The 16,371-nt window shown below is 43.1% G+C and overlaps 1 protein-coding gene across 1 annotated transcript in view; it reads left to right on the top strand.

The window, feature by feature from the left end:
• The first annotated feature begins 13,669 nt into the window (after nt 1-13,669).
• The window catches only part of LOC143290242 (atrial natriuretic peptide receptor 2-like), a 54,789-nt gene continuing 52,087 nt past the window's right edge, over nt 13,670-16,371 (top strand). Inside the window, exon 1 of the mRNA XM_076599581.1 lies at nt 13,670-14,096. Coding sequence (XP_076455696.1) covers nt 13,670-14,096 — 427 coding nt within the window. The remainder of the gene's footprint in view (nt 14,097-16,371) is intronic.

The following is a 16,371-nucleotide window of genomic DNA, read 5'->3' as shown; positions in this document are numbered from 1 at the left end:
TGTGTGTGTGTGTGTGTGTGTGTGTGTGCGTGTGCATGTTTGCGTGAGAGACAAGACAAGACAAGATAAGACAAATTCTTTATTTCGAGGATAATAGATAAGCACTGGTGTGCTTTTTTTTTTTTACATCCAATCCCCGCCCTGAATAGGGTCTACACTACACAATATTTAATAAAATGAAAGCATGGTGTTTGTAGAGATACATAACAGAGGAAAAAATAGACATAAATCAAAACAAAACAACAACCACACACACATACACACACACACACACACACACACGGCATACAGGCACTAGCATGGTGTTAGTAAAATGCATAGGAAAAAAAAAAGAGAACAAAATGAAAGAAACAAACACACACAACACACACCGCACTACACATCAGAATGGGGGATAGAGGGTGAGGAGCGAGCGAGAGAGAGAGAGAGAGAGAGAGAGAGAGAGAGAGAGAGAGAATCTCTGTATGTCTGTCAGTATATGTGTATCTCTGTGTGTGTGTTCTCGGTCGCTCGTCAGTCCACGCCAGAACTGACGCATGCATGACAAAAGACAAACCTTGGATGTGAGACCAGACACTGCCGTCACACAGCATCCTTTTCTGGACGCTGGGAGTCTCTTCACCCCAGTGTATATCATACACTCTGATAACTTATTCAATTAAGAAGCGAGAAAATCTGAGCGTATGGGATCGATTCCCACACTGGCTAGAATCCCCCCCTCCCCCCCCCCCCTCACCACCGTTCCCCCTATTCCACCAGACCTTGTGGTGGTCTGGTTGTTAGCCATTCGGATGAGACCAAAACCCGAGGTTCCGTGCGTAACGTACATTTAACACACGTGAGAGAACCGACGGCAACGAAAAGGATTGTCTCTGGCAAACGTCCGTAGAACAATATTCATTTTTACAGAGAAATGAGTACACTGGCAGGAGGGAAAGAAAAATCACAAACAAGCCAAGCAAAAAGTAAGTGGTGCTGCATTGTGGCTACGTGCTCTCCCTGGAGAGAGCAGCCTGAATTTCACAAAAAAACGAAATGTTTTTTTGACTCAGAGTAATACAGTACAATACAATACAAACAATGCAACACAACACAATGCATTGTCGTGCAACGCAATGCAACACAACGCAACACAACGCAATGCAGTGCAATGCAATTTAGTACAATACAGCTCTCTTCCCATCAACGTGTTCAGCCGCCTTTAATTAATCTGAAGCAGCCCATTCAGCCTAAGACATGATACACTCAGTCCATCAATTCGACAATAACTGAACCGGGGAATGAATGAACAATCAATCAGTCTTTTTTGTTGATTCAAGCACAATGCAGGCAACAATCTTTCTGTAATTACGACTGATTTGAAGGATTGCGTTCAGTCACACGCCTCAACGAACGAAGCGTGACTGTTCCAAACAGATGGTCCCCAAATTGCAAAAAAAAACAACAACAACAAAAAAAAAAAAACACAACAAGATTCGTGTAAATAACTATACAATGTACATACATGTAGAGAACTGGCTCATAACACTGTGGTGCCCTTTGAAAGATTTCAGCGAAATAATGTGGCGATATATTTCTATGTAGCCTACGTTGAATAAAATAAACATTCATTGGAGTCGAACTGCTTACATTGCGGAAGTATTTCCCCCCATTTTTATGTGGTTGATAGAACCTAGTCGGTAAGAATAATCTTTGCTGCTCGTCAATGCAAAGAGATAATTCCTTTAAGCTGGTTGTTAACTAGCATTGCTCCAGGCTGTAGATAGCTGATATGCGAAAGACGACATGCTTACACACACACAAAAAAAACACAACTGTTTAAGGGTTGGGATATCGACATCATATCTAAGTTTACTGCGTAAGAACAAACTGCGAGCAAACTGCTTGAAGACATGGTTGATGTGAGCTTGTCAGAGAGAGTGGGGGAGAGAGAGAGAGAGAGAGAGAGAGAGAGAGAGACAAAGGAGACCGAAAAATACAGAGACAGAGAGGTAGAGAGGGACAAAGAAATATCAATGTCAGACAGGTATAGAAACAAAAAAAAGACACAAAGAGAGAGATACACAATCGGGCATACAGACGAGCAAACAGACAGACACAAACAGAGACAAAGAGAAAGACACAGACAGATAGACAAACAAACGGACAGCTAGAAACAGAGACGACAGCTAGAAACAGAGCCCCGACAGACAGTGTGTGTGTGTGAAGAGAGCAGATGGTCAAAGGCCCCAACAAACACAAGATGACAACGGTGTGTCGCCATGCAGCTCTCACATTGCATCCGCTTCTCCCACACCTCCATCCTTCCTTCCTCTGACTGTCTGTAACACAGGGTACTGTGTGTCTGCTGGTGGTCCCACACACTGTGAACCTGTGTCTGGTGGCAGTCCCACACACTGTGAACCACTATACTGTGTTTCTGGTGGTGGTCCCACACACTGTGAACCACTGTACTGTGTTTCTGGTGGTGGTCCCACACACTGTGAACCACTATACTGTGTTTCTGGTGGTGGTCCCACACACTGTGAACCACTATACTGTGTTTCTGGTGGTGGTCCCACACACTGTGAACCACTATACTGTGTTTCTGGTGGTGGTCCCACACACTGTGAACCACTATACTGTGTTTCTGGTGGTGGTCCCACACATTGAACCACTGTCTGGTGTTGGTCCCACACACTGTGAACCACTGTCTGGTGGTGGTCCCACACACTGTGAACCACTGTCTGGTGTTGGTCCCACACACTGTGAACCACTGTCTGGTGGTGGTCCCACACATTGAACCACTGTCTGGTGTTGGTCCCACACACTGTGAACCACTGTCTGGTGGTGGTCCCACACACTGTGAACCACTGCACTGTGTCTGGTGGTGGTCCCACACACTGTGAACCATGGTACTGTGTCTGGTGGTGGTCCCACACACTGTGAACTATGGTACTGTGTGTCTGGTGATGGTCCCACACACTGTGAACCACTGTCTGGTGGTGGTCCCACACACTGTGAACCACTGTCTGGTGGTGGTCCCACACACTGTGAACCACTGTACTGTGTCTGGTGGTGGTCCCACACACTGTGAACCACTGTACTGTGTGTCTGGTGGTGGTCCCACAACTTGTGTCTACACACTGTCTGGTGGTGGTCCCACAACAGGTGCCATATACACGAACTGTTAACCACGGTGTGGTGTCTCTGGAAATGGTCCCACACACTGTTTGACGGACATACAAACTGCACTGGTCCCCTGACTTCAATCAGATCAATCATCTTTGTTAGTTAGTTTGTCACTTCGTTAGTTGCTTCGTTACTTGGTTATAGACTGGCTGAGTGGGTGACAGCGCAAAAGCAGACAGACAGGCAGAGAGAGAGAGAGAGAGAGAGAGAGAGAGAGAGAGAGAGAGAGAGAGAGAGAGAGAGAGAGAGAGAGAGAGAGAGGGGGGGGCACATACAAAGAAACAATGAAAGACAGAACAATTTGGTAGACAAAGAGAAAGACAAAGAAACAGAAATGAATACAGAGAGAGAGAGAGAGAGAGAGAGAGAGAGAGAGAGAGAGAGAGAGAGAGAGAGAGAGAGAAACAAACAGACAGACACATTCACAAAAAGAGAGACAAAACTTGTCAGATGGCACAGACAGGGAGAGACTGACATAGAGACAGAAAGACAGAACACAGACACAGACTCAAGACACAGAACTGCTGATAATTCAAGTCATGAAACTGAGGTGTCATCGCAAGATACTAAACATCCTAAACACTGATGACAATTTTCACCAGTGAACAAGAGCGTCAAACCACTAAGCAGGACATTGGCACTGCTGCGTAACAGAATCAACTGGTCTTGCTAAAGCAATCCTTCAAGGTAGCTGTTACATCGACATAAAGATGGACTTGCAATGTAGCAGAATGGACAGGAAAAGACAAACTTTTGCAGAGACCCAGACTTTGTACCGGCGAACATCCCTTGGAATTTACAGGACACTTCAACCGGTGTTCCTGCACTCTGTTTTGTGCTCTGGGGAATGAATTTTTCATTGATTTTCAGAGGTACCTTTACCTTTTTTAGATTATTTTTTTTAATGATACATATTTTGGGGTGTTTTTTTTTTTCTCCTTAATTTTTTTTAATTTATTTTTTATTTTTTTTATTTTTTTTTTTTTAATCTATTTTTCTTTTAAACTAAGATCCAATGATGATTGTAGGTCCCCACATGAACCTCTTTTCAAAAAATAATCTACAGAAGTAGTGCATACAATATTTGATTTTTTTTTCCTAATCCCGCTTACCCGTACCGCCTCTCACACACACACCCTTCCAATATTATATTTTTTTCTTTCTCCAATCACTGACACTCACCCTCTCCATTTTAGATGTTGTACTCTATCTTTTCCACATTCTGTTCTCTCTCTCTCCGTCTGTCTGTCTGTCTGTCTCTCTCTCTCTGTGTCTCCCTTTCTTAGTCCCCTCCCCCTCCCCCCCGCCTCAACCGCCCCCCTTTTCATTCGAATATACAGAAATGTCGATTTCTAATTAATACTAACAATCATCATTATGATAGGAATGATAATAATCCAAATAATAATAATAATAATAATAATAATAATAATAATAATAATAATAATATCATTTATTTTCAGTCTAGTATCATCATCTTAGATGAACAGACTATAAATAAATAAACGAAACGAAACGAACCAGACTTTGACACACAACCGGCAGACCTGGATCGTGGAGGTATCTTGTGATCAGTTCTGAGGGGCGCCCCAATGATTATGTCCAGAGTTAATTAAGGGAAAGAAGAAGAAGAAGGAGATGAGGAGGAGGAGCAGGAGGAGGAGGGGAAGGAGAAAAAGAAGAAGAACAAGAACAAGAACAAAAGGAGCAAGAAAAAAAAACCCAACAACAACAGAAAAAGAACTTCTTTTTCTTCTTCTTCTTCATCTTCTTCTTCTTCGTTCGTGGGCTGCAACTCCCACGTTCACTCGTATGTAAACGAGTGGGCTTTTACACGGATGACCGTTCTTTTCCCCCCGCCATGTAGGCAGTTCATAAAAAAAGAACAAGAAGGACAAGCAGCCAGACTCACATACACAGAGAAACTCACACAAACACAGCCACCACCACCACCACCACCACCAGTCAGGTAAAAGGGCGTGCACGGCAAACATCTCCCCATGACAGAGTGATAAATTTCACAGGCCCTGTGATATCACCATCGCGAAAGACGCTCACGACACGGCCCATGATAATGTCTTCACTATCACCCTTCTTTACTGCCATGGCTCTTGTAGGTCTCTGCATCATGCCACTTTTTATGTCAGCCGATACCATCCCTCTCTCTCTCTCTCTCTCTCTCTCTCTCTGTGTGTCTCTGTCTCCCTCTGTCTCTGCCTCTCTCTCTCTCTCTCTCTCATCAGTCGGAGTGATAGGGTATATATATATATATATATATATATATATATATATATATATATATGCGTGTGTGTGTGTGTGTGTGTGTGGACGATTTATGTGGACTTGACAGTGGTAACCGGAAGTAGGAGCAGCAGCAATATAGTGTGTGTGTGTGTGTGTGTGTGTGTTTTATGACTTCCGTATTTATCATTTCCTGTTTTCTTTTTATTCTAAGTCAGTTTTGTTTTTATCTTTCAAAAACGTATGAGTATGTGCTACTGGACCTTCCAATTTGTTTGGCGGAAGATCAGAAGCCACTTCGTCCAAGGTCGAACACTTTACCACACACATGCATATTATTTCTATTTCTCACATGTCTATTATTTCGAACGAATATTGTAAGTGATATTATACAAGTTTTCATTCCGTCGTGTTGTGAATATGACCCTTGACCTCTTATAATCTTCCACTACGTCATGTTGTGACCTTGACCTTTGATTACTTATCTTGTTTCTTCAGAGGATTTGTTTTTCGCCATGATCATTCGTTGTACCAAGTTTGCTGAAGATACATAGTAGACTTTCTCTCTCTTGCACGCAGAAATGTTTCCTACAATCATTACATGCCGGTTCTGACCTTCACATTTAACATCTGATTTTGTTCGGTTGTCTCTCTCTCTCTCTCTGTGTGTGTGTGTGTGTGTGTGTGTGTGTGTGTGTGTGTGTGTGTGTGTGTGTGTGTGTCTGTGGTAAACTTTAGCAGTCATTATTATCATTTTCTGTTCAAACAGGAACTTCTTTTGCTAAGCATGGAAGTTTTATTTATTTTGCAAACGTTTTGTTGCAGATAGTAAAAAAGGGAAAGTACTCTGTAATTAATGTTAGGGGACTTAATTCGAATCTGGTTAGGACTTTTTTTTTTTTTTTTTATTATTTATTTTTTTTAAACGCGAAGCTTTATAATAACAAATACAGAACACATTTTAACGATTACATTTTTTTTAAAGTGTATCACAAGTGAGTCTTGAAGGCCTTGCCTCTCTTGTTTTGAATTTAGCGATTATGTCCTATCAGTAACCTATCAGTCAAAGACGAAGTTTGATTAGAATTGGGTGGAATCTGCTCTCTATCAATCTTTATATACTTTACCAAATAATGACTGATATCTTACCCTGCTTACCATATCATCATTACTCTCTCTTTCTTCTCTCTCTCTCTCTCTCTCTGTTTTATTATCCAGTCATTCCTTTTGTGTCTGTCTTTCTGTCTTCCGCTCACTCCATCTTCAGCTTCTTCTTTCTGTTTCTGATCGAATAGACTATAAGCTATCCACTCTGACCTTTTCTGCAGTCAACGGATCTGGCCCCAAGTATTTTTCTGAACTCATCCATATCTATACCCCGTCTCGCCAGCTCCGTTCTTCCTCTGATACTCGACTTCTCAGGATACCTCACGTCAGAAGTAAGACCTATGGACACAGATCGTTTTCTTTTCAATCGCCAAAGACGTGGCATGGAACAAGCTCCCTGATAACCTCCGTCATTCTGATTCCCTCGCATCTTTTAAATCTCGTCTCAAAACTCACCTTTTCCCTCAGCAATAAATTCAATTGTGGCAGGTCCACTTCCTTTTCGTTAGGTGTGCTTGACTATGTGTGTATACATATGTATGTGTACATAATTACATGCATGTATATGAATGTGTATTGTGTGTGCGTGTGTTTATGTAAGTTTGTGCCTGCCTATGTGTGCGTATGTGTTAGGGTAGCTGTTAGATACACATGTATGTTAAAATGTATGTATGCAGTGTGTGTGTGTGTGTGCGTGCGTGCGTGCGTGCGTGTGTGTGTGTGTGTGTGTGTGTGTGTGTGTGTGTGTGTGTGTGTGTGTGTGTGTGGTCACATTTTGGTGTGTGTATGTAACATAGATATAATGTTTTATGTTATCAAAAGCGTTTTTGTAAAGCACCTAGAGCAGGTTTCTGGATAGTGTGCTATATAAGTATCCATTATTATTATTATTATTTATGTGATTGACATCAACGATACCAAGGAGCAAAGCTATAACTGTCTGCATCTGTCAGTTTCAGAGTTTCAGAGTTTGTTTATTCCCATGAACTCTTTTGAGTCATAGAGAAACAAGGAAACATGACAATAACAGGATGACGGCCACAGAGGAGGACCGAAGATAATTTAAAAAGAAGAAACAAAAGGAGGGATAATACAAATGGGGGAAAAAAATAAAATGAAATAAAAGGCCAAATGTAATCATCAGTCTGGTACAATGCAATAGGAATAGACAAATGCACAGATCACAACTTAGATTTACAATACGGCTCTGTATCTGACTGGTTGAGCCTGAACTGGGAACAGTGCGCTTAACTCATGTCGCTGTTAGAGTGGATATACAGGGGAGAGAGGGGTGGGAGAGAGAGGGAGAGGGAGGCGGAGAGAGAGAGCGGTGAAGAGAGAGGGAGACAGAGAGAAAGCGGGAGAGAGATAGATAGGGAGAGATGAGAGAGAGAGAGAAGGAAGGGGAAAGAAGGGAAAAGAGAGGGAGAGAGAGCGGGGAGATAGAGATACAGACAAAGACGGGGAGAAACAGTGTGACATATATAAAGACACACAGACACACATGCACACATACGATTGTACATACGTACATGCATACATATATACATACATACATACAATACGTGCACATACACAGACACACATATACAAGCCCACATATGCACACACACACACACACACACACACACACACACACACACACACACACACACACACACACACACTCTCTCTCTCTCTCTCTCTCTATCTCTCTCTCTCTTCCTGTCACACACACACACACACACACACACACACACACACACACACACACACTCTCTCTCTCTCTCTCTCTCTCTCTCTCTTCCTGTCACACACACACACACACACACACACACACACACACACACACACACACACACTGATACAGACAGTTGTGTTGACAGTTGACTAAGTAATCGGTCGACAAGAGAGGAGAGGAGAGATGTGGGAGATAACTGTTAACTCACCTGGACGTCCACCTCTCTCCCTTTCTCCCCTCCACCCCACCCCCCAACGCCCCCTCACCCCCCCACACGCGCCATAATAATAATAATAATAATAATAATAATGGTATTTATAATCTTGTGCAGAGACAAATCAAAGCGTTTCGCGCCAGTCATTCACACGCATGCATAACTCTAAAACTGTAGAAACTAAAGACAAGGAAGAGGCAGGCAAGGGAGGCTATTTTGGGAAGAGGAGGGTTTTAAGGCCAGACTTGAAAGAGCAGAGTGTGGAGACCTGACGAAGCGAAAAAGGAAGTTCATTCCAATTGCAAGGTCCAGAGACAGAGAAAGAACGGCGGCCAACAGTCGAGAGTTTGAATCTGGGTATGCGTAAACAGAGTGGATCCGAAGCCGATCGTAGTGAGCGAGATGGAGTGTAGAGGTGAAGGCAGCCGCAGAGATAGGAAGGGCCAGTTTTGTGAATACATCTATAACATAGAGTGCTGATCTTGTACTTTATTCGATGTGAGACAGGGAGCCAGTGGAGATGTTGCAAAAGAGGAGTGATGTGCTCAGATCTTTTCTTTCTGAGGACGAGTCGGGCAGCAGAGTTTTGTATGCGCTGAAGGGACTGAATGGATGAAGCAGGCAAACCAGACAATAGAGAGTTACAGTAGTCAAGGCGAGAGAGAATGAAGTAAAATGAAATAAGATGAGAAACCAAAAACCAAACCAAACCAAACAAACAAACAACAACAACAACAACAAAAACAAAAACAATAAAAAAAAAAACAACAACAAAAAAACAAGCAAAAAACCCCCAAACAAAAAAAAAAAAAACACACAAAAAAAACAAAACAAAACAAAAAAACCAACAACTGACAAATACAAAAATTAATGATTTGATCAATTAGAATAGTGAATAAAAAGAATGGCAAGTCTTTCTTTTTTACCATCCACATGTTTCACATGAGAACCTTCCACTTGTAATAATCTAATGATGTCAGTTGCGGTGAAAATTATTAATAGTCGCCTCAATCGTCGTTCCAGTTTCAGTTTTCATTTTCTGTTTCTCAAATAGGCGTTACTGCGTTCGGACAAATCCATATACGCTACGCCACATCTGCTAGGCAGATGCCTAACCAGCTGCATAACAACGCGCTTGGCCAGGCCTTGTGTACATGCGTATAAAAAGTCATATTTGTGTGCCTATCAAGATGAATTTCTTCTACATAATTTTGCCTGAAGACAACACTGTCTTTCCATCGCGCCTTATGTACACGAAAGTGTGTCTTCACAAGTGACTGTGAACGTTGATGTTTTTGACTTTTTTGCATTCATTATCAGTTGTTTCGCTTGTCAGTTTAACGACTTCTCTTTTACGAAGTCTTTTAAGTAATTTCCTGTAATTGTATTTAATTTTTTTTTTTCAAATTTCACCCACATTTCACCCTAATTTGCCCAGTTTTCCCCCAACCCTCCATTCATTCACATCTCCCACCCCTTCTAACCGATAATACTCAAATGTATTCATAAATACTTTAACAAAATGTCTTCAATCACCGATATGTGTGACGGGACATGAAACAAAATTCCTCCTCCACCTCTTTCCATCGCTCCGTTTTCCAAGGTGCGCCAAGTGTGTGCTACTCACGGGATCTGAGTTTATTGTCCCATCCAAAGGGTTGGACGATCAGTTTGGGTTGGGAGAAAGGATGAGGCTCTCACGGACACTATCGGCAGATCAGTGAGCGTCTTAACCATTTTGCCACCTTCCACATACACACACACACACACACACACACACACACACACACACACACACACACACACTCTCTCTCTCTCTCTCTCTCTCTCTCACACACACATACTGAAGGAAAGTTAATTGGATCTTCATGCAGATAAAATTCCCAATGGCTAACAAAAATGATTGCACCAGTCAGCTGAACAGGTCGAAACGGAATTCGTACGTGCAAGCAAATAAACCATTACTTATTTTCAGTGATGTGTTGGCAAATATTAAATCATTCAGGTTCTTTGTTCGAACATTTCGCTGCTTCGCCTGAGAGAGTTTATTTGTCAGTGCAGGTCCAAGTTCCAAGTGCCTGTCAAGATTCATTCCCAAAAGTCCCCATGAGGGCACATAAAAAAAACAAGAGAGGCAAGGCCTTCAAGACTCACTTGTGATAAATTAAGTCCCCTAGCATTAATTGCAGAGTAATTTCCCTTTTTTACTATCCGCACCAAAACGTTTGCAAAATAAATAAAAATTCCATGCTTAGCAAAAGAAGTTCCTGCCTGTTTGAACAAAAAATGATAATAATGACTCCTCTTGTTGTTGTGTCAGAATAAGAGGTCAAAGTGCCAAGTTTAGAGAATACAAAAAATATAAATATAACAGTAAATGCAGTTTGCATATAATTAGGCTTCTTTTTTAAAAAAATTTTTGTGCCCATCCCAGAGGTGCAATATTGTTTTAAACAAGATGACTGGAAATAACTGAATGTTTCCTATTTTTATGCCAAATTTGGTGTCAACTGACAAAGTATTTGCAGAGAAAATGTCAATGTTAAAGTTTACCACGGAGACACACACACACACACACACAACCGAACACCGGGTTAAAACATAGACTCACTTTGTTTACACAAAAAGACAAAAGGCAAAAACAATAATTTATTGGCAACAATGTACGTGACAAGGTTACCTTGCACATAACGAACTTGTCAGTAAATAAATGAAACAATGCGCCGTATAAAAATCTAACCGAGTAGAATAGTAATATATCTATAAAAAAAGAGAGAAATTTTCATTATAATTTTGTTAATGATTTTAGACAGTTCAAACAAAGATGCCTTATTCTTTGTTATAAACAGTTGCGAGAACTTCAAAGCGGTCGGATATCAGTTGTAATATAGGTGTAACAAATCTATCCTGTAGCTTCGTTACTTCCCTAGGAAAGTGAACACTGCCCCACTTTTAAGTAATTCAGTGAGCACTTTCTTGTTCTCAAAGAGCGGTAACGTATGATAAGCTTTAAAAATATAATAGATAGACAGATAGATAGGCACACGCACAGTGTATGTATGGATATATATATATATATATATATATATATATATGTGTGTGTGTGTGTGTGTGTGTGTGTGTACGTACATACATACATACATACTCACAGAGAGACAGACGGACAGGTAGGCTAACAGACTTACAAAGGCAAATGTAAAGACAGAGAGAGAGAGAGAGAGAGAGAGAGAGAGAGAGCTCGATAGCTAGATATCTAGATAGCTACAGATGCAGAAATAGAGTGAGAGAGACAAACAGGCGGACAGACAGACAGACAGAGAAACAGGCAGAGACAGACAGAGAATGACAGATACACAGCGAGAAACATGTCAGAAAACGTTTACATTAAGACTCCCTCCCTGCTACCACACCACCACACACCACACACCCTCGGCCCCCCCCCCCCCACCCCCCTGCCGGCTCCAAGACCCTCCCTTCCTCTTTACGCGATAACCACAGAGCGTTGAAGACTGGGCCCAGCACACACTCTATTCCCCCGATAAGTCTGACTTCCAGTTATGAGCTATTGCACCGCCAAGGTTAGACGTTTTAACCTCCGCCGATAACAGAGCCGATGAAAGCAGCTGATGGCGACGACAACTAAACAGGGCGCGGGTTTCATAACTCAACATAACGGAGATGTATGTCTTACGGAATTTCTTGAAATTAAGAGTCACTTTGAAACCCTTTTTTTTCCCCTTTACCCACGAGATCTTAGAAAGCGGTGTCTATAAATGACGCTGTAAACCCTCGGAATACAAAATAACCCACCCCCACCCCCCAATACACACACTCCACCCCTTCACTCCCCCACACACAAACACACACCTTGTCACCCCTGCACCCTCCTCACCGCGCCCACCCCACAAAAAATGTTATGTGGAATTTGCTTCAGCCCTATATCTGTGCATTTTTTTTTTTTTTTTATGGATAAATCTGACGGCCCATTCATCACCATTCAGAATTAGAATCGGGGGCAAGATTTGAGCTCATGCTCACGACACGCAAATATCGAAAGGTTTTATAATATAACATCACTTTCTAATGTCATGAAATTATTCAGAAGGAAGCGAGTTACTGTTAGAATTCCTTGTATTGGTATTGTGACTAATGTGACTTTAAGCGCGTTGAGTTACGCACGCTGCCTGTCATCAGGAATAATAATGTCTTTGCAGATGTCAGTGCTGTAGCGGATATGGAGTTACCCGAACGCGGTAACGCCTTCGTGGGAAAGTGTAACTGAAACTGACCGTTGCCTGCTTCACCGCACTTCCCCAGATTCCGTTCTTTTTCCCTGCCCCGCCCCCCTCCCCCCTCCCATGCCCTCTAAGTCTAACCCCCCACAACACTTCCGATTTGTTTTCTGTATGTTTGCGCGCTGAAATAGATAAATGCGTACATGTCTAAATGTATACACGTGTGTGTGTGTGTGTGTGTGTGTGTGTGTGTGTGTGTGTGTGTGTGTGTGTGTGTGTGTGTGTGTGTGTGTGTGTGTGTGTGTGTTTTCTTCTCTTTTTTTTTTCAGGATCGTACATTCCTGCATTCATATGTATATGGCAGCTATTCGCCCTTCGCAACGGAAGATGGTAAATTTTCCGTCTGTCTGTATGTCTGTCTATTTGTCTGACTCTTTTCTCTGTATCACTGTCTCTGCATCTATGTCACACACACACACACACACACACACACACACACACACACACACACACACACACACACAGAGAGAGAGAGAGAGAGAGAGAGAGAGAGAGATTTGGATAAAGTTTGTGTTCATATTGGTAATGATGGCACTGACCTTTTGCTTTCCATTCTATGTCTATTTCCCCCTTTTTTTATTTATTATTTGAGGCATTTGTTCGTTGTTGTTGTTTTTTTTTCCAGTTAATTCATTAATTAATTTATATCCCTTTATTTATTTATTTATTTATTTATTTTTTTTTTTATTTTTTTATTTTTTTATTTATCATCATTATTTTTGCCTTTTCTTTTTTTCTTTTTCTTTTTTGTGCAGATTGCCTTGCTGCTTATACCATCCAAACGCAGCGTCTTAGGCTAAACTGACAATCAACTTTCAAGGAACAACTTAAAATTCTGGCAAGCCTGGAAACACATCGACATTCTCAAAAAAAAAAAAAAAAAGAAAAAAAAGTAAAGAAATAAATAGATAAAATATAAAAATGCCTTCGCCCTCCAGTCCTCGATCACCGAGTCCCCCGTGTCTTCCCAACCACAGACCCTCTCGGAAAGTCCCATCCGGTTCGTCGTCACAGCTCCACCACCCTCTCCACCTCCCCTCCCTCCTCTCCCCCTCGCCCCTCTCCCTAACCCTCTTCATCCTCCTCCTCCTCCCTCACCTGGCGGCTCCCCAGGCTCGGAACCTCTCCCTGGCCATCTTCCTGCCCGGGACCGGCGACCAGCGGGTGGGACCGGAAGCGGAAGCCGCGGTGAACTGGACGATAGAGAGGCTGAACCGGAAGTTTGAGAGGCTGTTCCAGTTCCACTACCACATCCTGGACACCCAGTGCGACAAGAACGTGGGGCTGACCAGGTTCTTCAACATGATGTGCAAGAGGGACACCACCTCCGAGATCCACGCCGTCATTGGTCAGTTTCGCACGGAGGGATGGAAGGAAGGAATGAAGGAGTGAAGAGAGGGAGGGTGAGGAAGAAAGGATGAAGGGAAGGCTGAATGGAAGGAAGGAATGAGGAAGGGAATTAAGGAAGGAAGGAAGGAAGGAGGAAGGGAATTAAGGAAGGAAGGGATGGAGGAAGGAAGGAAGGAGGGAGGATGGGAGGGAGGGAAGAAGGGAGGGAAGGAAGGGGTGAAGGAAGGAAGGAAAGGAGGAAGGAAAGAAGGAAGGAGGAAGGGAATTAAGGAAGGAAGGGATGGAGGAATGAAGGAGGGAGGATGGGAGGGAGGGAAGAAGGGAGGGAAGGAAGGGGTGAAGGAAGGAAGGGAAGGAGGAAGGAAGGAAGGAGGAAGGGAATTAAGGAAGGAAGGGATGGAGGAATGAAGGAGGGAGGATGGGAGGGAGGGAAGAAGGGAGGGAAGGAACGGGTGAAGGAAGGAAGGAAAGGAGGAAGGAAGGAAGGAAGGAAGGAGGAAGGGAATTAAGGAAGGAAGGGATGGAGGAAGGAAGGAAGGAGGGAGGATGGGAGGGAGGGAAGAAGGGAGGGAAGGAAGGGGTGAAGGAAGGAAGGAAAGGAGGAAAGAAGGAAGGAAGGAGGAAGGGAATTAAGGAAGGAAGGGATGGAGGAATGAAGGAGGGAGGATGGGAGGGAGGGAAGAAGGGAGGGAAGGAAGGGGTGTGAAGGAAGGAAAGGATGGAGGAATGAAGGAGGCAGGATGGGAGGGAGGGAAGGAAGGGGGGAAGGAAGGAAGGAAGGGTGAAGGAATGGTTGGAAGGAGGGGAGGAAAGAATAAAGGGGGAAGGCAGGAAGGGGGGAAGGAAATTTTATTTAAAATAAAGATAAAAGTTCGTTCGTTCGTTCTCTCTCTCTCTCTCTCTCTCTCTCTCTCTCTCTCTCTCTCTCTCTCTCTCTCTCTCTCTCTCTCTCTCTCTCTCTCTGTGACGCTTTCTCTGTTCTGTGTGATATCAGTCGAGATTACATTCCAAGAAAATGTTACGTTAACCCATGTCTCTTCCACGTGAGCTTCCTCATGACAAACCGAAATAACATAATGAAGAATTTATCCATGTATTCATAAAAAGCTTTTTAAGATGAGCGCTTATACAGTATAAGAACCAAGTAATTGTTTCGAATGATTTTATCACAAACCTGATTTTTGTGAAGAGATTGCCGTTGCATCATTGGAAAAAAAAAAAAAAAAAAAAAAAAAGGGGGGGGGGGAGGGAAGAAGGGAGGGAAAGCAGGAAGAGGAAGGAAGGAAGGAAGGAAGGAAGGAAGGAAGGAAGGTATTTGTGTTTGTATTTGTATTTGCATTTCTTTCTATCACAACAGATTTTTCTGTGTGAAATTCGGGCTGCTCTCCCCAGGGAGAGCGCGTCGCTATACTACAGCGCCACCTTTTTTTTTCTGAGTGCAGTTTTATTTGTTTTTCCTATCGAAGTGGGTTTTTTTTGCCAGGAACAACCCTTTTGTTGCCGTGTTTTTGGTTGTTGTTTTTACGTGCGCTAAGTGCTTGCTGCACACGGGTCCTTGGTTTATCGTCTCATCCGAATGACTAGCGTCCAGACCACCACTTAATGTCTAGTGGAGGGGGAGAAAGTATTGGCGGGTGAGCCGTGATTCGAACCATCGCGCTCAGATTCTCTGGCTTCTTGGGCGGACGCGTTACCTTTAGGCCATCACTCCAAAGGTAGGGTGGGAGAGAGGAAGGAAAGATGGAAGGAAGGGGAGGAAGGAAGAAAGGAGGGAAGGAAGGGAGGGAGGGGGAGGGAAGGAAGGAGGAAAGAAGTAAGGAAGGGATGAAGGAAGGAAGTATTTAGTAATGGCAGGAAGGAAGGGGTGGGAAGTGATAGAAGGAATGAAGGAAGGGAGGCAAGGAAGGAAGGGAGGGAGGGAAGGAGGGAGGGAGGAAGGGAGGGAGGGACGGTGAGGGAAGGAAAGAAGGAAGGATGGAAGGAAGGGTGAATGAATGAAGGATGGAAGGAAGGGAAGGAGGGAGGAAGGAATAAAGGATGAAGGGAAGGGTGAATGGAAGAAGGAAGGGAAGGAAGGAGTGAAGAAAATGGAGGATTAAGGGAAGGAAGGAAGAGTGGAAGGAAGGATGAAGGAATGGTAGGGAGGAAGGAAAGAAGTAAGGAATGGGTGAAGGAAGGAAGGAAGGAAGGAATGGTTGAAGGAAGGAAGGAGGAAAGGGAGGAAGGAAGGGAAGGAGACAGGGAGGGAGGGATGAACGGAAGGAAGAGAGGAA

Source organism: Babylonia areolata, chromosome 15 (assembly GCF_041734735.1).
Source record: "Babylonia areolata isolate BAREFJ2019XMU chromosome 15, ASM4173473v1, whole genome shotgun sequence".
Lineage (NCBI taxonomy): Eukaryota > Metazoa > Mollusca > Gastropoda > Neogastropoda > Buccinidae > Babylonia > Babylonia areolata.
The sequence above is the reverse complement of the archived record's forward strand: the minus strand, read 5'-3'. Positions and strand labels throughout refer to the sequence as shown.